The sequence below is a fragment of the Narcine bancroftii genome, chromosome 3, assembly GCF_036971445.1.
Source record: "Narcine bancroftii isolate sNarBan1 chromosome 3, sNarBan1.hap1, whole genome shotgun sequence".
Lineage (NCBI taxonomy): Eukaryota > Metazoa > Chordata > Chondrichthyes > Torpediniformes > Narcinidae > Narcine > Narcine bancroftii.
The window spans coordinates 273,533,843-273,558,286 of NC_091471.1; the positions used below are offsets into that span (position 1 = coordinate 273,533,843).

Genomic DNA, 24,444 nt, shown 5'->3' on the forward strand with positions numbered 1-24,444 from the left:
AACCTTTCCAAATAATAATCAGAGCTTTTTTTTCACCGTTATAATATTTGAGCTCTTTGTTGAGGATTCCCTTGATGGGATACCCATGCCAAACTAAAAATCCAGCAATATAAATAACTATTTCCAATGAATTAGCATAGATCCCAAGAAAGCAAACATTTTCCAAGGTAAAGGATTGGGACTGTGAGCAAAATATTTAAATGCGTAATAGTGACTCCCAAGAACCTACACTTGGTCATCCTCTCCATCTCTCTGTCAGAGGTTGAACCTCTGTTATATTTTGAATAAATAATTCCATTCTCCCCGTCAAAGGCTTTCTCTGCGTCTAAAGCAACAGCTACTGTTGGCGTCTAATTTCCTTGTACTGCATGGATTAAGTTGTTGCGACACCACTCAAAGAGTTGATCTAGCTTTCTCTTGTCTCCTTCCTCATTGCCGTTTTGGTCATAGTAGAATTCAATAACTATTCTCCTGACAGGGAGAATCAGCCAAATTGTCCAACACCACACAGAGCCATTCCAGCACAGGGTTCCTTCAGATAGATGCTGATCGCAAAGTGTGCTGCTCCTTTCCCTCACATGACTCTCTCCACCTGTGTCCCTGGGATAGCAACACATTTCCTCTCTTCAAAAGTGGTGAAGTTGGTACATGCTGTATGAGTTGTTGACCCAGTCTCTCCAAAATGGTGCATGTTTGCAGCTTGATTTGTTAACTCTTAAAGTGGCAGTCACCCCAAAATGAAATGGGAGCTCGTAATAATGTTTAAAAGGCATTTCAATGGGTCAATGGATGGGAGGGGTTAAAGGGATATGGGCCAAACACAGTCAAATGGTACTTGGAATAAAACACAAAAGTTTGCAGACACTGGAGTTGAAGTAAAAACACAACACTGGAGAAACTCAGCAGGTCAAACAGAGAACTTTATATACAAAGATAAAGGTACATAATCAACATTTTAGGCTTGAGCCCCTTCATCAATACTAGTTTGGTCAACGTGGACAAGTTGAACATAATAGCTTTTTTTTGTACTCTAGAATTTTATGAACATATGACAATATTTTGCCAGTTCTAAATTTGTAGACAATTTGTTCTTTGTTTCATAAATTACAGAACAGGATACATTTTGCAAATATGGACATTTATTAATGACAGAAGCTGTGATGAGTTGCAAAGGCATAGAGTCAAGGGAGTCATCATTGATTGATGTATTCATTTGATTCTTAGCATCTGATTGTGAATCTTAGGGTTAGCTTTCAAAATTGTGGTGAAAGGTAAAGTGATTACAGTGGAGAAGGGACAGAACAGGTGTTGCTTGGGGGCAGGATATTTCAGTGGTAGGGAGAAATTGGGCATTTTGGCTTTGTTTTCTTTAGAGTGGAGGATACTGGTGGTGGTGGGGTGGGGGGGGGGGGAAACCGGACAGAATTGTACAAAATTATTAGGGGTAGAGATGGAGTAGATTGTAGACTGTTCCCTCTAAGGTGCACACATGTGGGTGCAGACATTTTGCAACCAGGGCACAAAAGAAATTAATGTGCACACAAAAGGTTAGTTACCTAAAATAATGTAGTAATTAATAATTATACTTATTCTACTTCATTCTTGTACTACATTAAAACATGCCAGTACAGTTTTATCAGCCATGAGAGATCAGCTGGGCCAAAATGATCTTGAAACAATTTCAAGTTTACATTTGCATAAACATTCAGTGCTTACACATTTTGGTCACAGGAAAAAAAATTGCACAACATAAGATTTTTGCACACACTGACTACTAAACATTGGGGAGACCACTGATTGTAGGAAATGTTTCCTCAGTGCAGAGGTCTCCAAATTTAGAAGTTTAGGTTAGGGTAAGGGGTAAGAGGTTTAGAAGGGATCTGACTCAGATGGAATCTGGAACTTATGGTATGAAGGGATGAATTTGAACAAGCGCCATTTTAAGTTGATGACCAGTCCTGCTCCTGGGAGAAAAAAAAAACAATTCCATGGAATCAAAAGAAAGATGGAGGGGAATGTTAAATCCTGCCGACATGTAATTCTTGGGTGAGTGGGATCAGGAAATTTCAAAATCTCAAAGCTGACTCAAATATCTAATTTCCAAGATTAACGGAAATAAAAATGGAGATGCAGGCAATTCGTTCACTCCCACACTGAACAGATTCAGGAGGGTATATGCTTCTTAATCCTGGCAACTAAAGTGAGGCAAGGATGCTAGTTTGAAAAGATAAATGTCATTGTAGCACACTGTAAGGTTTTCAATGAGGATCATGGACATTAACCCTTTATATTCGGTGTCCCTGTTTTTGGGGAACTACCAACAAGTACAGATACTCCGTGTCCCTTGTTTCCGGGACAGGCTTTATATCCAACCACTGTCTGATTCGTAATAGTGTTCATACTTTAGTTTAACTATGAACCCAGTGCATAGTATATATTATGAAAGGTTAGAAATGTCCAGAGTCCAAAGGGTTAATGCACTGTCTTCCCCTGCATTTATAATCCCACACCAGATAATTGGGTTCAATCAAGTAATAATAGAACTGCAAATAATTTTTCTTTTGAACACTGATTCTCATTGATGCTAATGCCTGCTATCCTCATAATTCCATAACTCCTGAATAATTCCAACACTAGGGTCTGAAAAGGACACAGAGTCGATGCAACAGTTTGACTGGAAACATCAACAATTCCTTTAAACAAGAAAGTCTGCAGATGCTGGAGTCAAACACAATACACAAACGTGCTGGATGTTCTCTCCAGCACACTTGACAAATTCCTTTCTAACCCTGCATTCCCCTCCCATTCTGCTCGATCCGTTCAGTTCCTCCAGGAGATTGTTTTGTTGATGTAAATTCCAGTACCTGCAATCTCTTGCATCTGCAGAAAGATGCATGTTCTGGCACATCAAGGTTGCATCTACCTTTATTGCCTGGCAATAACTATAAATTGATTAATATCTCATCTGAAAAACAGTTGCTGCAAAAATACAAAATTCGTTCGGTATCTTGCTGGAATCTCAGTTTGGATTAGATGTTCAAATATCAATGTTGGTGACGAACAATATCATAAGATCACAGGCATTTAAGTCTGGAGATCCAGATCAATAAGGAAGGGGTGGGTATGACCTGAGGAAAGCGATGTCCCGGGCGAAGTGGAGATTGGATGAAAATGAAAACAATGGGGGACACCTGACAGCCGTGGCAGGGCGAAAGTACCATATCTGCTGCCAAACTAAATCCTGTGAAGAAGCAGATGGTAAGGCTTCACTCCCAGAGGAACTCAAAGCCTTCTACACCAGATTTGACGACAGTAACAGCAAAGAACCACCCCTCCGCACCCCCACATCCCCTGATGATCCCATCCTGTCTTATTTCTGAGGATGATGTATGTGCTGCCTTCAGGAGTGTGATCCAAGGAAAGCATCTGGCCCAAAGGGACTGGCACGTAGGTGAAAGAAAAATAGAGGCTTATGAGATAGGAAGGGTTTAATTGGGTAGAGGGTTTAAGGGTTTGTGCTGTGCTGAAATGTTCTAAGTCTAAGTTGGAAGGAGCACCTGGCCGAGTAATAAAAATCTGTGTTGACCAACTCACCAATGTATTCACAGATATCTTCAATAGCTCACTCCAGCAGGGCTTGGTACCCACCTGTTTCAAACAGGCGTCAATCGTACCCGTGCCCAAGAAAGGTGTAGTAACCTGCTTAATGAGTATCAACCACGTACATCAACAGGGATGAAGTGTTTTGAAAGGCTGGTATTGAAGCATATCAGCTCTGTTCAGAGCGGCATATGGATACATTCCAGTTCGCCTATTATAGCAACAGGTCCATGGTGGATGCCATCTCACTGGCTCTGCACAAAGCCCTGGAACACCTGGACAGTAAAGATGCATTCATCAGGATGCTCTTTACCAACTGCAGTTCAACTGTGTAGATTGGTACGACAGTAACACTATCTAGAAATTTGCTGACGATACCACGGTAGTGGGTTGTATAAAGGAAAGGGATGAGTCGGCATAGAGGATGGAATTGAAAACTTGGCTCTATGTTGCACCAACAACAACCTTGCATTCAATGTCACCAAATACAAGGAACTGATTGTTGACTTCAGGAAGGGAAAACTAGAGATATACAATCCAGTGATCATTGGGGGATCAGAAGTGGAGACAGTGAGCAAATTTAAGTTCTTGGGAGTCACTATCTTGGAGGATTTTTCCTGGACCCAACACACATTTTGAAGAAGCAGGTCAGCGCCTCTACTTCCTCAAGAGTTTGCAGAGATTTGGTATGACACCAGAAACCCCAGCAAATTTCGACAGATGTGTAGTGGAAAGTGTGCTTACTGGCTGCATCACGGTCTGGTATGGGGACACCAATACCCCTGAGTGTAAAGGCCTGCAAAAGGTAGTGGACACAGCCAAGACATCGCAGGCAAAACCCTCCTGACTGTTGAATACGTCTACAGGGAACACTGCCATTGGAGAGCAGCAGCAATCATCTAGGATCCACTCCACCCAACACACGCTCTGTTCTAACTGCTGTCATCAGGAAAGAGGTACAGGTGCCACAGGACTCGCACCACCAGATTCAAGAACAGCTGCTACCCCTCTACCATCAGACTCTTCAGCAACAAACTCAATCAGGGACTCATTTAAGGACTCTGACTTGTACACTTTATTGATTAAAAAAATACTCTCTGTATTGCACACTGTCAGTTTGTTTACATTTGTTATCTGTTTATAGTTCTTTATTTGTTTGCACGTATATTCAGTGTACAGTTTTTGTTGCACTACCAATAAGTGGTCATTCTGCCTCACCCGGAGAAAAAGAATCTTAAGGTTGTATGTGATACCATGTATGTTCTCCAACAATAAATCTGAAATCTTCAGAGAGGAGTGACCTACCATTGAGCTGTGACTGACGCAGGATTGCAGAATTCTAACTGTGTTATGCCTTAATGTTTCCACTGTGAAGCCTACAATCTGTGGCTCACATCCTGTTTATTGTCAGACTGCTCTCCATGCGCTGACAAGAGCTACAACATTTGTTTTCTACACAGAATGCAATGCATGACTGAGTACTGAAATAGAATAAATAGGATACTTGAGTATTTATCAATACAGATCACTTTTCCTTCTTGCAATAATATAACTTCCTTTTCCCTTTAAAGCAATTATTCTGCTTGTTTTCTTAAAACATTTAACTTGGACAATCTATTTTAAAACTTAATCTCTATTATTAATCATTGCGCATCAAGGTCATTTAAAGCATCATTACTTAAGTGGTCAGATGTCAGCACTCTATTTCATGGACATATGTATCCAAGAATCGCTGTGCTGTATTATGGTGGTGTGATTGTATCTGTTTTTGTATTATGTTGGCGATTGTATCCATTTCTACCATTGCATTTGATATTGTGATTTTGTTACAGATGTTGGTGTGGCTGAAAATGTTTTCTGTTTTATCAGTTCTGATGTAGACCAGTAATGGATTTAATTCCACCTTATCAGTTCCCGTAAAACTCTCAATATTTTAAGACTTGGAGTAACAGCTTTCTCAAAACATCAGTTGGGTTCCATGTTGTTATAACTGGTATTGTATGGATGTCTACTGAGCAAATCCACAAATGGTTTTGCAAGGGTAGAGCCCCTCTACTCTTTGCATTATCTAAAATTAATAGATCTTAACCCAGTTCTTAAGCAAACAATAAGGATTTGGTTCCAGTTTCTTAAATTATTTGGGTTTAATAATTTTGTTCTTTTCTAATAAAATACATCTTAATTTCCTTTTTAAAGCATCACTGATTGATCAGGCATTTTCAATATGGAAAACTAAAGGAATAATAACCTTTTCAGACCTATTTGCAGGAGATGGCTTAACGCCTTTCAATCAGTGAGCAGAGAAATATGATTTGAGCAATATTAGATATTTGCAAATTAGGGACTTTCTGTGAACTTTGCTTCCAAACTTTCCTTCTGCTTTCCCATTTAATATGGTAGACAACCCTTTTCAGGTGCATCCATTTCAAAAAGAGTTAATAGCTAGAATATATAATTGGTTATTTAACTTGCGAACGATATCCAACGATAAAATTAAAGGTGTTTGGGAATTGGAATTCCAAGAATTGCTTCTGGACAATCAATGGGATTGTAGATGGCTGCTACAAGCTATGGCTCTGTTAGGGGCCACCACAGGATCATATTTTTCAACTAGTAAATACTTCATCAATTTGTGCCCATCATTCCTTGATTCATTTCAAGATTGTACATCGGGCAAATATGTCTAAAGATAAGTTGGCCCGTATTTTTCCTAATGTAAACCCTAATTGCACAAAGTTGAGGTAGCCACTTTAACTCGTATGCTCTGGTCATGTTCAAAGCTAGATAATTTCTGGAAAGGTGTCTTCGAAACCCTAACAAAAATTCCAGGATTACAATTACAACCAAATCTACTTGCAGCTTTTTTTGGAATCATACCAGCGGAGACTGGACATATGCCTGTTTCCTCAGAGCAAATAATGCCTTCCAACATTATTGGCTAGAAAAGCTATATTACTTAAATGGAAGGATCTTAACCTACCTACTCGACTTCAATGGCTCTCTGCTGTCACATCATGTTTAAATTGGGAGAAAATTATGAGTCGGATATTTGATACATCTTTTAAATTTGCAGAGTTTCCATATAGTTCAATAATCATAATTTTATACTGGATTCGCTCCTCAATCCTTATGGTAAATTTGGTTTTAACCAGGAAACCCTTTGTTTTCCAACTTTACTCTCAGAACAGATGGCCCAGTCCCTCTCTCTTTTATTTCTTTATTCAATTAATTAGAGGAGATTTTGAAATAAAAATTACATTTTTTTCTCTCTTTTTTTTCTTCCAGTTTTACAAAAGGAGAAGAAATTTATGGTTAATATATATTTGTTAAATACTAATATGTTCTTTTTCTTACACACGTGTAATTACATGAGTGTAACTTAGCTCTCCTCTTGTATATATGTTTGATACAACTCAATAAACAGATTGAAAAAGAAAAAAGGTTTTGCAAGATAGCTGCCACATTGGCTTCCTTTTACGGAGATATCAGTCAGTCATCATCATATTTTTCTTGGTTTCACTTGCAGAGTTGCCAATTATAGGATCTTAGTGATTTCAGATCAGTCTTAAGAGATGTACAAGGAGTGACTTGCTTCTGCCAATGTGAGTGCTTTAGATTCCATCAGTTTGCCAGCGCATATTCAAGCTCCTTCCAGCTTTTAATGTTTTTTTTATATGAATTTGTATGATTGCACATACAGGAGCTCCTGCATAGCCTGCTTGTGGCCTGCTTTTCATTCTTTTGTTTCTATTGTCCATTTGCGTAGTCCCTGCCTCCTTTCCCAAGGCTAATGTTTAAGCAGCCATTGTTCATTGGATCTTACTGTGTACTGGTTGCATCTACAGTCAGTTATTTTCCCATTTCCCCTTATAAGGAGGCTCATTTGTTCCCCGGCTTAGGTTTTGGAATGTACCTGTAGGTTTGTTAATTTAATGTGAGCATAAAGTCTACAATTCTTTTGATGATCCTATCAGGATTATTAGTTTCATCCTGACTTCCCAGCTATTGAAAAGTGCATTCCTTTTTTTTTTCCCTGCAATAAAGGATGAATTTGACCTGGAGAAACACAAGAATATTGTTGTTTGTTGGCTGTATCAATGACCTGATGATAATGTGGGAAACTGGACCAGACAATTTGCTGATGACACTAAGGTTGGAGGTGTTGTGAACAGCGAGGAAGGCTTTCAAAGCTTGCAGAGGGATCTGGTCCAACTATAAAAGTGGGCCAGAGAATGGCAGATGGAATTTAATGCAGGCAAGTGTGAGTGCTGCATTTTGGAAGGACATACACAGTAAATAGTAGGGCACTGAGGCGTGCAGAGAAACAAAGGGATCTGGGAATACAGATACATAATTCCCTGAAAGTGGTGTCACAGGTAAACTGGATTGTGAAGAAAGCTTTTGGCATATTGGCCTTCATAAATCAAAGTAGTGAGTACAGGAGTTGGGATGTTATGGTGAGGTTGTATAAATATTGGCAAGCCAAATTTGAGTTCTGGTCACCAAATTACAGGAAGGCTATCAGTAAGATCAAAAGAGTGTAGAGAAGATTTACTAAAATGTTCTGGGTCTTCAGGAGTTGAGTTACAGGGAAAGATTAAACAGGTTATGACTTTATTCCTTGGAGTGTAGAAGAATGAGGGGAGATTTGATGGAGGTTTACAAAATTAGGAGGGGTATAGACAGAGTAAATGCGAGTAGGCTCTTTCCACAGATTAGGAGAGATAAATACAAGAAGTCTTAGCTTAGGGTGAAAGGGGAAGGGTTTAGGGGGAACATAGAAAGTAGTGGGAGTGTGGAATGAGCTGCCATCTGACATGGTAAATGTAGGCTCATTCTTAAGTTTTAAGAATAAGTTGGATAGATACGTGGATGGGAAAGGTCTGGAATGTTATGAAATGAATGCAGGTCAGTGGGACTAGTGGAATGATGTTTTGGCATGGACTAGAAGAGGCAAATGGCCTGTCTTCTGTGCTGTAGTGTTCTATGGTTCTAACAGCAGATGCTGGAATCTTGAGCAAACAATGAGAAGTTGGAGGGACTCATCAAGCAGCATCGACAGAGAGAAAGGGATTGAACATAGAACATTAAGCACAGTACAGGCCCTTCGGCCCTTGATGTTGTGCCCGACTTATATATTCCTACTAAAAAATACTAAACCCTTCCTACCTCGTAATCCTCTATTTTTATTTCTTCCACGTGCCTGTCCAAGGGTCTCTTAAATGCCCCTAATGTTTCAGCCTCCACTGCCATCCCCAGTAAGACAATCCAGGCACCCCCAACACTGTGTAAAAAAAAACTTACTCTTGATATCTCCCGTAAACTTCCTTCCCTTCAATCTATACAGCTGTCCTCTGGTGTTTGTTATTCCCATCCTGGGAAAAAAGCACTGGCTATCTACTTTATCTATGGCTTTCATTATCTTGTAGACCTCTATTAAGTCACCTCTCAACCTTCTATGCTCCAAAGAGAAAAGTTCCAGCTCTGCTAACCTTGCCTCATAAGACTTACTTTCCAATCCAGGCAACATCCTGGTAAATCTCCTCTCCACCCTCTCCGTAGCTTCCACATCCTTCCGATAATGAGGTGACCAGAACTAAACACAATACTTTAAGGGAGATGGTCAACATTTTAGGTTTTCAAGTCTCAGTCTTGAAAAAGAGACCTGTCCATTTCCCTCCGTGGATCATTTCCCTCTAGCTTCTCAATGGAACTAGCCTTCTCTTCTTCACTCATGCCTTCCAGGAAATTGCTGAGTGTTGGCTTATGAGTTAGCTTGAATTTTCTGAGTACCCCATGACATCTCGGGCCTTGCAATTCATCAAAGGTTGGAATTAACCTGTCGCTGAAGCATCTTTCACTCAGTGTGAGCTATCACCACAGATGTCTGTTGATTTATTTTCAAGGTTCAAATTAAATTTCACTGCATTCACGTGCTGTGAAAATTAATTCAGTAAAACCACTTCTGCTATCTCATGTTTTATTGTTGATAGAGCAACATTTCCAAATTGCAGCAAAGAACACTTTAGATCTGTGTCATACATCCTGTTTATTTTCAGATTATAGGTCACATTATTTCCTGAAGTAAAGTTTTGTGATTTCGATGTAGAATATAATGCATTATTCGTATAATAGTGTTCTCAACCATTGGTATAATACATACAAATGATAGATATCTGCTGATAACAATTATATTTCTATTAATATAACAATTTAACATTTTTCTCCACCGTGATTAGGTAACCCAAAGATTAACACTGTAGACTTGTACTTTCCAGTCATTGTACCTTCTACTACAATCACTTAATATCTCTCCCCACTCAGCTAAAGGGAAACCTTCATTTATATTTAAACAGTTTGCTCTTAATATGAAATGGTCTCAACTGCAAAGCACACAAATGGCACTTTTAGTTGTGTACACAGGCAACTGAAACTGCAATCTCATTCCAGTGAATTTAACACCAATTGAAAGGGTCCAGTGTTTTACGCATACTAAAATAGTCGATGTTGCCAGGAGTAATATTGTGTTAAGTTCATTTGATTTGCAACTGAGACAATGAAAATAGCTTCTGTTCCTGCACATTAATAAATTTGTTTGTTGGTGCTTTTTTGTCCTGGTTCACCTTGATTTATATTTTGTCATGTTCTTGAAGAATGAGATAAATATTATTAGCATAACAATTCCTTAACTAAAGCAGCCTGACCTGATGAGCATTTCCAGCATTTAACAGATTTATTTTAGATTTCCAGCATCTGCAGTTCATTTTTATTTTAATTTCCTTGCCTTTTCTCTGCAGCTTTCTCCATTGAATAAATACAAAGCATGTACATGTATGTTTCCAGGATTGAAGTGGATCTAATCCTGCTTTGAATGAGTTGGATGACGGCAAACCAGTTAAGTTACCTGGCTAGCAATCCAAAGACTGGACTTCCAGTCTCGAGACCCAAGTTCAAATCAATCATGGCATCATCAATGATGAATTTGCAATTTGGAAGAAGGAACTACGAGTATTAATAATGGCAATCTTATTATCATTTGGTAATTTTAAAAAATCGTTAATGTCCTTCAGCCAATAATGTGCTTCGAAGTGCACCTCTCAGAGACACTGGGACCCATTTCAATTCACCTACAGACAGAATCGTTCCACTGATGATGCTAGAACCTTGTCCCTCCACTCCATTCTGATCCACCTGGAGTAGGACACTTCACATGTCAGGCTGCTGTTCATCGACTTCAGCTCGGTGTTCAATACGATCATTCTTCAGAGGGTGGTGGAGAAGCTGTCCTCAATGGGAGTTAACACCCCTCCCTGTAACTGGATTCTGGACTTCCTAACAGAAAGACCACAGTCTGTCCAGGCCGGTAGGAGAAGGTCAAGCACTGTCACACCGAGTACGGGTGCACCTCACGGCTGGGTGCCCAGTCCACTCCTGTTCACATTATTGACCCATGACTGCATCACCAGATTCATTTCCAACAGAGTCATTAAGTTGGCAGATAGCACAACAGTCGTTGGCTTCATCAACAACCACATGAGTCGCACTAGGGAGAAGAGGTGGAAAATCTCGTGAAATGGTGTCAGAATAACAACCTGAGTCTCATTGTGGATAAGACAAAGGAGATGATTGTGGACTTCAGGAGGACTATGGACAACCAGCCTCCACTACACATCAAACACTCCATAGTAGAGAGAGTGGAGAGCACAAAGTTCCTTAGAGTCCATTTAACTAGTGACCTATCGTGGAGATACAACATCTCCTCACTTGTCAGGAAGATTCAACAGCGACTGCACTTCTTGAGAAGACTGAAGCCGGCAAGGCTTCTGGCCACCATCATGTCAACCTTCTACAGGATCTCTGCGGAGGGAATCCTGGCCGGATGCATCACAGTGTGGTAGGGTTGCTCTACAGCATTGGATCAGAGGTCAATCCACATGACCATAAGTGTGGCAAAGAGGATCACTGCGGTCTCCCTCCCCAACCCCACCCCCACCCCCAAATTGACATGATTTGCCGGGATCACCTTGCATGCAGCATCTTCCAGCTACTCCCGATGGGAAAGAAATATAGAAGTATCAGAGTCTGAGAAACATCTTCGCATGGCCTGTGAGACTGTTGATTGACTGACGAACTGCTCATACAATCCCTTCAAGGTTCTTCTATATATTTATCAATATTTATTAATTTTTAATTATGCACTGCATATAAGACACCTGTAAATATGTGTGCTCTGCCTATACTGTCTGTGTTTACATGTTTTTACACCAAAGACCGAAGAACACTGTTTCGACCATTTGTACTTATGAAATTGTATGATGATAATAAATTTGAACTTGAGCTTGAACCACAGGGGAGAAATCTAACATCTTAATCTGATCTGAGCAATACGTCCCTTCACACTTTCACTGTGTGCCAGACTCTGAAGTTGACTGCAGGCCATTCAGTTATACCAAAACTGCAATGGCTACAGAAGAGAAGAGATTAAACTGAATGGACACTTGACCTCATTGGATATGAAAATTTTGAAATGGAAATGGAAACTTTCTCTCAGCCCTTCTTGCAAGCATCAAAAGGCGCGTGTCCAATTGGAAGAACTTTACCAGAGATATGTTGAGCACCACGCAGTGTCATACCTTAGAGACAATGGACAAAATCCTTCATCACAATCCCTGGTATCTCTTCTCCCACCAGTAGGTCAGACTCACCTGTGGCACGATCATATTCTGCCAGGAGGGTGTAGTCTTTGGAGTCCTCAACAATGATTCCAGACTCCACAATGTTCGATTCCAGGATGTCACACGGGGACAAGGAAATCTCTGTCAGATCACCATCTATTATCCTCCCACAGTTAATGAATCAGTGGGGCTCCATGTTGAACAACAGACAGAAGAAAAACACACAGAAATGCTGGAGGAACTCAACTGGTCTTTCAGTATCCATAGAAGACAAAGATACATTGCTGATGTTTTGGCCCTGAGCCCTTCTTCAAGCAATAAGCAAAGAATAAGCAGGACAACCAGCTGGGTTATTCCAGCATTTTGGTGTATTTTTTCTACAATCACAGTGTCTGCGGACTTTGTACTTCAACAGACGGAAGAAACACTGAATGGAGCAAGCATGACTTGGCAGCATTATCACTGACCCACATGGCCAAGTTTCAAACCATGTTAGCATGAAAAGAAAGAGTGCAGCATTTGTTCAGCTAGAAGTGCTGAATATATGATCAATATCAGCTTTCCCATGAGATCCTTGCTAACGCAGAAGCCAGTCTCCTGGCGTCAATTTATTCCACTTGAAATCAAGAAACCACTGAGAGCTTTGGATATAGGAAAGATCACATGACAGGACAACCATCTCAGCTATAATTTTGAAGACCTGTTCATGCAAAATCATTCCAATGGGACCTATTTGACAATGTGGAAATATTACCCAAGTATGACATATCTAACCGGTCTCCTCTCAATCACAAGTAAAATGATGTTGCTATAACTTTTATTTAACACGTACTCACCAGGAGCCGATTCCACAAGCACCAGTTTTGGTTTCGTCACAAGTACTCCGCTCCTAAACTCACCACAACCTTGGGCCAGTGTTTAGTTCTGGGATGTGATAGTACAGATTCTATCACCAATGTGTATATGTAGTGTAGGATGATTGTGATTGGCTGAGAGCATAGCAACGCCTACTGGCAGGTCTTAAAGGGTTGCTCCTAGCCAGACCAGGTCATTCTGGACTGGTCAGCTTACATGCGATATGCTTCAGTCTTTTAGCTAATAAAAGCCTTGGTTTGGATCAACAAGCCTTTGATTCTTTTGACATGCTCTACAATCTTATTAACTAGAAAGTTTTAAAGGGATGGAGCATATGCTACGGCTGGAACGCCTCGACATCGACCCACAGTCGGCTACATACTTGAATGACTTTAAGTACTGGGTGAGGTGCTTCGAAACATACTTACAACTCTCTGACCCTGCTGTGATAGAGGACAGCCATCGACTACTAACATTGATGACTATGGAGTCCCCGAGAATCTACCGGAGCGTCCAGGACGCAACCAATTATTCTGCAGCCATGAAAGTGCTGAAAGGGCTCTACGAGCGACCGATGTACAGGGTCTATGCTCGGTACAAACTAGCGACAAGGAGGCAACAGCCCGGTGAGTCCTGTGGAGCTTATATTCAAACACTAAGGGCAATGAGCAGGGACTGTGTCTGCACAGACAGAACTGCTGCGGAGACCACAGACGATCTCATTCGGGATGCCTACGTGGCCGGGGTCCAATCGAATGAGGTGAGGGAGCACCTGCTAGAGAATGGGGGAGAAAACTTAGAGGACGTGATCTGGATCGGAGAGACAATGGAAGATGTGGTCTTAAGTATGGACGTGTACTCTCAGGGCTGGAACCCACGCTCTGATGTGAGTAGGATGCCCTCCCTCAATCCTGCTACCCCGTGGCACACCGACGGCTTGTCAGCTGCCGCTACGCTGCCTGATGCAACCCTGAAGTGTTATTTCTGCAGGAGGGACAAGCACAGCAGGTCCCAGTGCCAGACAAGAAAAGCCAGGTGCCAGAAGTGCCTTAAAAACGGCCACTTTGCTGTAGTCTGTCACTCCAAAATGGCCACCGTCAAACACAGTGCCTCATGTGAAGCCAAACTGCCACCCTCCCATTCAAACATTTCTTCCTCAGAGCTCTCGTCCAATGAGGCTCCACCGCGCAGCAGCATCTGTCATCATGGGGCATACGCTGAGCGCTGAAGGTACAACCCACCCTCGCTGCAGTGACATTGGCCTGCTTCACCCTCCCTCATGAAGCAACGTCCGACCAGGCCCCAGCCCTGACTTCAACAGCCGCCACCGCTGCCGACCAGGGACTCAATATGATAGCACAGATTCTATCACCAATATGTATATGTATAGATTGTAGTATAGGATGACTGTGATTGGCTGAGAGCATAGCCACGCCTACTGGCAGGTCTTAAAGGGTTACTCCTTGCCAGACCAGGTCATTCTGGACTGGTCGACCTACATGTGATACGCTCCAGTCTTCTAGTTAATAAAAAGCCTTGGTTTGGATCAACAAGCCTTTGATTCTTTCGACGCGCTCTACATAGAGGCAAGGTGAAAATGACTGACCTTGACCTTAAGGTAACATTTGACTGGGTGCAGCATCAACTCACTTTGGTCAGACTGAAATTAATGATCATAAAAAGGGAAATACTCTGATAGTTGGAGTCATATGTAGACAAAAGATCATGCTGTGTCTATTGAAATCCAATCACTCTAGCTGCAGGACATCCATGCAGGAATTCTTCAAGGTAGTGTTTCAGGCTCCACCTTCTTCAATGACCTTCTTTCCATCACAAGGTCAGAAGTGGAGATGTTGAGTGATGATTGCACCATTTATAATTCCACTTATATCTCCTCAGCAAATTAACCAGCTCAGTCAATCATTAAGCAAGATCTGGAAATATTCAAGCAAGGCTGTAAATGTCAAGTAACATCCCCAATCTAAGAAATGCCAGGAAATTACCATCTCCACCAAGAAAATGTCAAACCACCTTCCCTTGACATTCAGTGGCATTCCCATCCATGATGTATATCCTGAAAGTCTCCATTGGTCAGAAATTCCACTAGAAATTCCACATAAATACCATGGCTACAAGAGTAGGTGAGAAGCTGTGAATGACTCACCTCCTGACACTCAAAGACCTTTCCACCATTTACAAGACACTTGCCAGGAATGTGATGGAATACTCTCTATTTACCTGGATAAGGGTATTGCCAACTCTCAAGAAACTCAACTGCATCCTGGACAAAACAGCTTGCTCGATTGGCGCCCCATCTACCACCCCCCCACCCCTGAACATTTGTTCCTTCTACCGCTGATGCACAGTGACTCCTGTAGGTGCTGTCTACAAAATGCACAGCAGTTATTCATTCAAGCTTCTTTGACATGACCAAACTGTGAATTCTACTATAGAGAGATCAAGGGATGCAGACATTGACCACTTCCTGCAGGTCTATCTCCATGTCACTTTGAAATATATTGATGGTTCCAAACCATGGAACATGCTGCCCAATGTCAACCAGCAATGCAGCAGTTCAGATTGATTAATGAAAAATTAATTAAAATATCCAAATGGCAAAAACAGCCACAATAATAACATTTATCCTTTAGCTATTTATATTACAGAATTTATTTGGCACAGTGAGCAAATTATATAAATAGATCCATACAAAAATAAACTCAAATGTAACAGATTTTAGCAGATAATGTTGACAGGTGATAAAGAACATTTGTTCAGATTGTTTCCAAAGTGTCAACAGCTTTTGAACAAACTGACACATTCTGACTTATATTGTTCAAAAAGGGTACGAGAATATCTCCACAGTTTATACACCCTGAGCCAAATGTTGCTGGAAAACAAATAGAATATAAACACAAGTTCAAGAGCAAGTCTATTATCATCCAATTGTACAAGTGCAACCCGACGAAACAGCGTTCTCCGACCCTCGGTGCAAATCATGAAAACACACAAGCAGAGATTAAACACACCTACTGACCAACAATCCCTCTGCAATACTTATCGACAGATATAAAAATAAATAAATATGTTTAATAAGCAGTAGAACCCAGAGTCACTGTATGAGCAAATCATTCAGTCGTTCAGCATTCTCACTGCCTGTGGGAAAAAGCTGTTCCTCAACTTGGTGGTGCTGGCTCTGATCCTCCTGTATCTCTTCCCCAACGGGAGTAGCTGAAGGATGCTGTGTGCGGGGTGGATGGGGTCCTCAATGATTTTGCGAACCCTCTTCAAGCAACGATCTCAATAGATCGCGTCGATGGTGGGGAGGTGGGGGTGGGGGTCAAGGGAGGAGGACCCCAGTGATTCTCTCTGCTGCTCTTGTGCTCATGTGGATTAGCCTCCAATCCAATACAAACCTTGCCAACCACTCATAAAGTTCAGGGGCTGAAACAATTCATGATGGTTCGAAGGTGGAAGGCTCGGTCAATTTTGGAAATGCCACGTGAGTTGGTAATGAAATGCCATTAATTTGATCTGCCACTCCTCTGCTGGACACACTACTGAACCCAGAGTAACACCGACAAGCTAGAAAGGTTGAATGTGCTTCAAGCCCACTGCCATTTGTATTGTAGCCACTGTCATTTAATGGGTCTCTGACCCTGCAGAGAAAGGTAAGCGTTTGAATTCTTATAGGTTATTTTTAATATATTTTTCTCCAATTTACTAAGTTTTATATTACTGTCAGTTTTTCTCCACATTTAATTTTTTTTTTCTTTTTGGCAATTGCATAGATTTGTTTCAGCTGTTTTTAAATGTCTCTATCAGAGACATTTTATTATTAAGATATTAGTAAGCAAACTTGGGAGGGGGTTAATTATCTATAATGTTATTGTTCATCTTTCGGCGGCTCTGTGGAGATGAAGGAACTTGCAGATGCAACGACAGGTAAATGTTTTCAAAGAATGTGACTGAAGATAAAGTTAAATGCTTTAAAGTTTGTATACTCATGCAAGTGAAGTTTGTACAGTCAAGTATATTTGTCTTTTAAACTAATAATTCTTAATGCAGGCGTTGTAAGAGTAAGTCTCAAGCAACTAGAAAACTCACTTATCCAACATTTACCAAATCCCCTTAGGTGCCAGATACCTGGTGTTTTCTGTACTTGTAAAATCTGCAATAAGTCTTCAGGATTTATCATCGTGAACTGACTATAACTTCAAAGCATTTCCGTCAAGTTTACTAGAAGATATTTTTGTGTTCTGGTGCTTGTTTATTTCAGCTGGGATGAATGCAATATCAAAAATAGATAACTGTTCACAATTAAAAGCACAAATCGTTCATCAAGTGAAATATTATTTAAATCTGTACTATCACATACTTTCAGCGTCTCTTTCTCCTATACAGTTGTGAGTTATTTCTACCTATGACATTGAAGAACGTCATTGCTTCCATCTAACCCTTTGGGTTAGAAGCTACCAATCAGAATCAGAATTAGAATTTATGGTCATGAATATCTCAGAATTCGTTGCTTTGTGGCAGCATCACTGTGCCAACATTTATATCAACCACCTTACAAAGTAAACAAAAGTAGTTCAATAAAAATGAAAAGTCAAAGTGAGACAATGTCTGTGGTTCATTGATTATTCGGGAATCTGATGGCAGAGGGGAAGAAGCTGTCCTTGTGCCACTGAATTGATTATCTTCAGGCTCCTTTTTCCCAATGGTAGCAGAGTGAAGAGGTGATGGGAGTCCTTGAGGATAGAAGCTGATTTCTTCTTCAGACACCGCCTCTTGTAGATGTCCTCACTGGGGTGGTCTGGTGCCGCAATGTGGTGTCGCAGGACAAGTTAATAACCCTCTGGAATTTTTTTGCTGTCTGTACCAGACAGTGATACAACTGGTCCAAATTCTCTCCACAGTACACCTGTAGAAATTTTCAAGTCTTTAGTGACATACAGTTAAGAGCACAAACTATACATCAAGAAAAGTAATGTTTAAAACTATTTTTACTCTTGTGCATTTCTATATCCAGTGCAGTCGTGATTTATTTCTGCCTCTGACATTGGGGAATGTCATTGCTTCCCACTAACCATTTTGGTGAGATGTTACGAAGGGAGCAGATGTTCCAATGCTCTCTGGTCATCAGTCCATTGAAGGATGGTCCATTGCAACCAGGAAACTAGCTGCTATTTTCTCCTTCTGTGTTTGCCAGTCAAGGATTTTCAATGAAACTCCTTGAACTGATCATCTTTCCAACATACCTGTTCTTGTTCATCGAATGAAATCTGGCATCAGAATCAGAATCGGGTTTATAGTCAAGAACAGTTAATGTATCAGTGATTGTAGGGGATAGCATTTGTCAGAATGTCGAACAACTTCTCTGCTCTCAGTTGTGAACAGAGTTAAAATATTCCTCCCTCTGGACTAAGCTGGATTCTTCCTCTGGATTCGGGAATAAAAGGATGTGGCTGGTCTCACTGGACCCAGTTGCAACATCCCTTAGTCAGAATCACTTTTGATATCAGTCAGCTCAAGATCACACTCTGTACGTTATTAGTTTCAGGATCAACTACTGTGTGTGTGTCTATATACTTTTGACCCTGACATTGAGGGAGCTTTGTGATTTCAACTGCTTTGGGGTGCCTAGTCTGAATATGAGGCTTGCTTATTTCAGCATCTTTGCCTGATGGTATTGCTGATGTGGCTTGCTTCCGAAATGTTTCAACTCCTGATGTAGCAAATCCCTTAAATAGACATGTTTGAAATAAATTGTATAGGTTCTCTACTACCAATGTCATTTTATCTTTACTGATGTATCTTTCTGTTTCATATCCATTTTATACACACCAAGTATTTGTTGTAAGGCTTGTATAATGTACTTTATGACAAATAATTGTAATAACATTTATTGACCAATAATAACATCCTGGAAACGCATGTTATCACTCATAATAGAAGACCAAAACAATTGCCAACACATTGATGTGTCCAAAGTAAAGCTTCAGCATAATATTCAATGTTGAGTCAGAAAATCCAACACTCCTCTGACCACTGATTATAGTAGATTGCAATATTGGTTCTGAGCAATTCGGGAAGAGGTGCAACCAGCTTTTAAGTCCAAAACTATGGGCAAAATTGACCAGCCTGAGGGATTTACTGGCATTCAGCCAATTGTAGGTAAGTATATCTTGGGTTCTGCATATCTGCTGTAGGGTTTAGACGAGCTAAGTGATAAATGTTGGTGTGTCTGTCACTTCATTCTATTCCCTGTTTCTATATGCGGTCCAACAGCAAAATGTGGAGGTGGCATCAGACTGCAGTACCTCGTGCATTTGAATGGGATTTCCTAACCTGCCAGTTATTACGGAAAGGATGCAATGATATTTTTTTATTGATTTTGGGTTACTTTATTGTCTAGTGCATTTTGTTCATTCTTTCTAAACATAGTAATTTTTATTTTAAAATTTTTCTAACAATTTTAATTGGTACTAAATATCTCCATATATCAAAGTCTCACAACATGGGGAGGAGTCATTGCTTCTCAAAGAATTATACAGCCCAGAAGTAGCCCCTTTTTCCCCAGCTCGTCCATGCCGCCCAAATTATCTTCTTGAGCTCGTCCTTTTTGCCAACTTTTGGCCCATATCCATCTAAACCTGTTTAGGATGTCATGTTGCATCTGTACAAGATGTTGGTGAGACCACAATGGAGTATTGTGTGTAGTTCAAATTGCCCAGCTATACAAAGGGTGTCATTAAATTGGAAAGGGTGTAGAAAGGATTTACAGCAATGCTACCTTCTCACACCACCAGGTGTAATGGGACCAATAAACTTAAACATAAAAATAAAGGAGGACTAGAGAGTTGCAAGGAGCGACAGGAGAGGCTGGGGCTTTTTTCTCCGAGTACAGGAGCCTAACAGATGGCCTGATAAAATTACGAGGTGCATAAGGAAGGTGGATGGTCACCATCCTTTTCCCAGAGGAAGGAAATGTAAAACAAGAGGCTGTCGATTTAAGGTGAAAGGGGAAAGAATTAAAGATGGACCTGGTGGGGGGGGGGTGGGGGGGGGGGGTCAACTTTTCCATAGAAGGTGGTGTGCATGTGGAATGAGCTGCCGGAGAAGCGGTAGAGGTAGGAACAATTACAATGCTTAAAAGATATTTAGAAATGAAGAAATGGGTTAAATCTTGGCTCCTGCACTTCAGAAATTTGAATATAATATTTTAAATATTGTAATTTATAACAGTCCTGTAAAATAAAATCAAGTATATAGATGGAGAATATAGTTGTCTAAATGCCTAAATATAAATATGTTCACAATATTCTGATCTTGTACGGTAATTCAAGGTGTGCAATCGAGTATTAGTGTTCATTTTTAAAATTGAATGATGTTCTGGATTTTAACTCTCCAAGGTTTTATGAAGTTAATTGCTTAACTATATATTTGTTGATGGCAAATAATTTTAATAATAAGATCACCTTTACTTTATGTTTGCACACTTGTCTGCAGTAAGAGCGTTTGGCGCTCTATAATTTTGCACTCCCAGTTAGCATTATTTTCTGCTTGACTGAAACTCTGCTGTATCCAATGACAGGCTTTCTTTCTGTACAGTACAAGCAAGTGGAGCAGTACATGTCCTTTCACAAGTTACCCGCTGACTTTCGGCAAAAGATCCATGATTATTATGAGCATCGATACCAGGGGAAAATGTTTGATGAAGATAACATACTGGGGGAGCTAAATGAACCGCTCAGAGAAGTAAGTTGAAATTTATAAGGGTTAACTACAGTAGTATTTTAGATGTAAAGTATATTTAAGCTAAATATTGAATGAAATTCTTATGATCTCAATCTGCAAATATGTTTAGAGAGAAAAAAACCAGTCCTATGTTAACCCTTTGGTTACAACACTGTTAAGTGTCAGTGACCTGGGTTCGAATATCCCACTGTCTGTATGTAAGGAGTTTGTACGCTCTCCCCATGTCTGCTCTGGTTTCCTCCCACCATCCAAATTGTAAAGGGCCTGTTACCATGCTGTATGTCTAAAAAAAATCCGTGCTGGTTAAACTTGGGCAGATTGAGCAGTTTCAGGGGGAGAAAAAAGATTGGCGACGTTTCAGTCGAAACTCTCCGCCAATTCTTTTTATCCCCGTGAAGCTGCTCAACCTGCTGAGTTCATACTGCACATTGTGTTTTTTTTGCTCCATATTGGGTGAAATGGTTCATGAGGCGGTTAATGGGAGACTATTATAGCGCCAGCGACCTGGGTTTGCATCTGCCACTGTCTGAAAGGAGTTTGTATATTCTCCCAGTGTCCACGTGGGTTTCTTTGGGGTTTTCCTGTCTCTTCCCATGTTCCAAAGCTGGTAGGTTGATTGGTCACATGGGTAGAATTGTACGGTGCATGCTTGAGGGCTGGAAGGGCCTGTTACCGTGCTATATCACTAAATCAAATTGAGAAATAAAAAAAAAAAAACGTCCAGCATCTGTATGCTCTTGTATCTCAAGTTTAGAGAGAAATTCATCAATACCACGTGTTTGGGCGAGACAGTGATGGCACTCAGTGGTCTTGTGGAAATTTAACAAGACCTGGTGCTGATTTTCCCTGCTCTCTGTAGACTCCTGCAGTATGGTATTCTTTACCTAATCTAGAAGGCTGAAAAGCTGATTAGCCCTGTTAGATTCTGAGTAACACCCAACTAACCCTGCCAACTCAGATGGCTAATGTGCAATTGTAAAGAGAGGACAAAATAGAATTTCTGAAACAAAAATAATATGTTTAATAAGTGCTTAAGAATTGTAATTGCTGGAAGGCAAAACCTGGTGGAAATGCACAACATTCGAAAGAGGAAGAAATATTAACATTTGAGGTCATCTGAATATTGTTATTTCATTGTCCGTTTCCACCATTGTTTTAGCTGAAATTTCAATACGGTTAAAGTCTGAACAAGGAGAATAAGGTGCAGGGTTGAAAACATTTTCAAATGATTTAATATCAAGTATTTAGAAAATTTATCAATAAATTCACACAAGCAATAACTTCAGTCAATCCCAGTTGGATGTAAATTTTTACGGAGATTTTTTAAAAAAAGGTGAGGATACTTTATATTTGTACTCGATTATACACGTTGCCTCTTAGGGGGCGTCTTAAATTTGGTGTGAAAATGTACAGCTATGATCACAGCTTAAAATCAAAAGCATTAAAATTGGCTAACCACGGTGTTAGCTGCTCTGTGGTTCAGTGCATGGACATGCTAAATCATCACACAAAAGATTTGATATGGTTTTGTCCAGTTTCTGATTTGTTTTTGATTGACATGGCGAAGATGGAAGGTGGTGGATTATTTACAGAGGTTTGAGCCGCAGAATGTACTGCTCAGGATTTTCCACAGATCCCAGCTGATTTATTTTTAAAAAAATGGAAATCAGCTCTTGGATCTGCATGAATTTTAACGTGCAGATTCTCTCTGGCTAAATAGAGAATGAGCAGCGTGTTTAAAATAATTAGTTATTAGAAATTCTGAGCACTTCCAATTAACGTCACTCCCTTATGAAAATGCCTGATATGGATGGATTTTTCAAAAACTTGTTCGCAGATTGAATTTTGAGGAGTTTCATGCAATGTTCAGTTGAATGATCTAATATATTAAAAGGTTAACAATAATCAAATCCTATCCTGTTATATATTAAACACAAAATGTATTGAATAAACCGATGGCTATGAAAACATCAGATTATCTGATTAAAAGATAGATTATACTGCTCCCTAGCATCTGCAGATTTGTATATACTGCAATGGACTGTGCGTCTCATCTGCAGATCTCTGTCTAGTTATCTACTCACTAGTATAGTTATCTCGAACACAACTGGGACCAATCAGGATGGTGTGGACACGGTCTGGCATCATCTCTGGGAATATCTTAAATAATGAACAGCCATTCTCAACCTTTTTTTGGCTATTCCCCCCACCCCCCCCCCCCCCCCCCCGGACTCTGCTCAAGGTTTATGGGCCCCCTTCCCAGTGAAATAGTCAAGTTTTGGTTTCTTCCATATTTTCTCCTACCAACTGTGTAAAATACAAAAAAATATTTATGTTACTCGTTTGAGGTGAAAAGAAATGACTATCCCTAAAGGCGCTGTTGGGCTTCATTGAGAATGGCTGAGCTAGACCAGGAAGAATATATTTTACCGATGAAGAAAACACAGTCGTCATTTTGTGTAATTGTTACCATTCTGATGTTGAAAGCAGAAAGGTTCACCTGCACTTCTTTATCTCCAAATACAGGAAATAGTGAACTTCAACTGCAGGAAACTGGTGGCCTCTATGCCACTCTTTGCCAACGCAGATCCAATTTTTGTGACTGCAATGCTGACTAAGCTGAAGTTTGAAGTGTTCCAGCCCGGAGATTACATCGTCCGTGAGGGGACGATAGGAAAAAAGATGTACTTTATCCAACATGGGGTGGTCAGTGTCCACACCAAGGGCAACAAGGAAATGAAACTGTCAGATGGCTCATATTTTGGAGGTCTGTATCTTCAACCAATGTTATTTCAGGGCTGACAAAATGTCTCCAGTGTTACTGGGGTGATTACATGGTGAACATTCTGGTGTGACAGTCAGAATTATTGCATTATCATAAGATCAGAAGATGTAGAAGCAGAAGTAGGCCAATCAGCCCATTGAGTCTGCTCTGCCATTCTAATCATGAGCTGATCTATCCTCCCACTCAAACCCTTTTCCCGGCTTTCTCCCCGTAACCCTTGATGCCCTGACTATTCAAATACCTGTCAATCTCTGCCTTAATACATATTCAACCATTTATCTTATATTTACATTACTCTCACAATGCATTTCTCTCACAATTATGAAAATTTGAGTATATTAATTCTATTCTATGTAGTTAAGCAGAAATTATCATTAACAGGAAAGCAGGAACTCATCTAAAAGCACAACAATCAGTTTAGCTAATGAGTACCTATTTTAAGTATTTTCTCCCCAGGACCACATGTCCCTTCCAAAGGACAAACTTGCCAGACACCAAGCGACCCATGGAATAGTTTCTCTGTTCCTCGTCAATAGCCACAACAATTATCATTAAAATGGCTCGAAACATCAACCATCCTTTTGCCCCACATATGCTGATTGAGCTGTGAAGGTTCTCCAGTTTTATGTAGATGCTGGGATCAGGAACAAAAACAGTCTCCTGTTTCACTGAATATACAGATCTGTGGCTTTTAAGGGAGACATTGGGATGATTATCATTTTTTTACCCTGAAAGTTAATGCAAGTCCAATGCCAATTGAGTGCTACT

The 24,444-nt window shown here is 40.3% G+C and overlaps 1 protein-coding gene across 1 annotated transcript in view; it reads left to right on the top strand.

Moving 5' to 3' along the window:
• Window positions 1-24,444, top strand: part of hcn2b (hyperpolarization activated cyclic nucleotide-gated potassium channel 2b) — a 75,756-nt gene that overhangs the window by 41,641 nt on the left and 9,671 nt on the right. Inside the window, exons 5-6 of the mRNA XM_069922970.1 lie at window positions 20,745-20,891; window positions 23,418-23,658. Of these exons, the coding sequence (XP_069779071.1) occupies window positions 20,745-20,891; window positions 23,418-23,658 (388 nt within the window). The remainder of the gene's footprint in view (window positions 1-20,744; window positions 20,892-23,417; window positions 23,659-24,444) is intronic.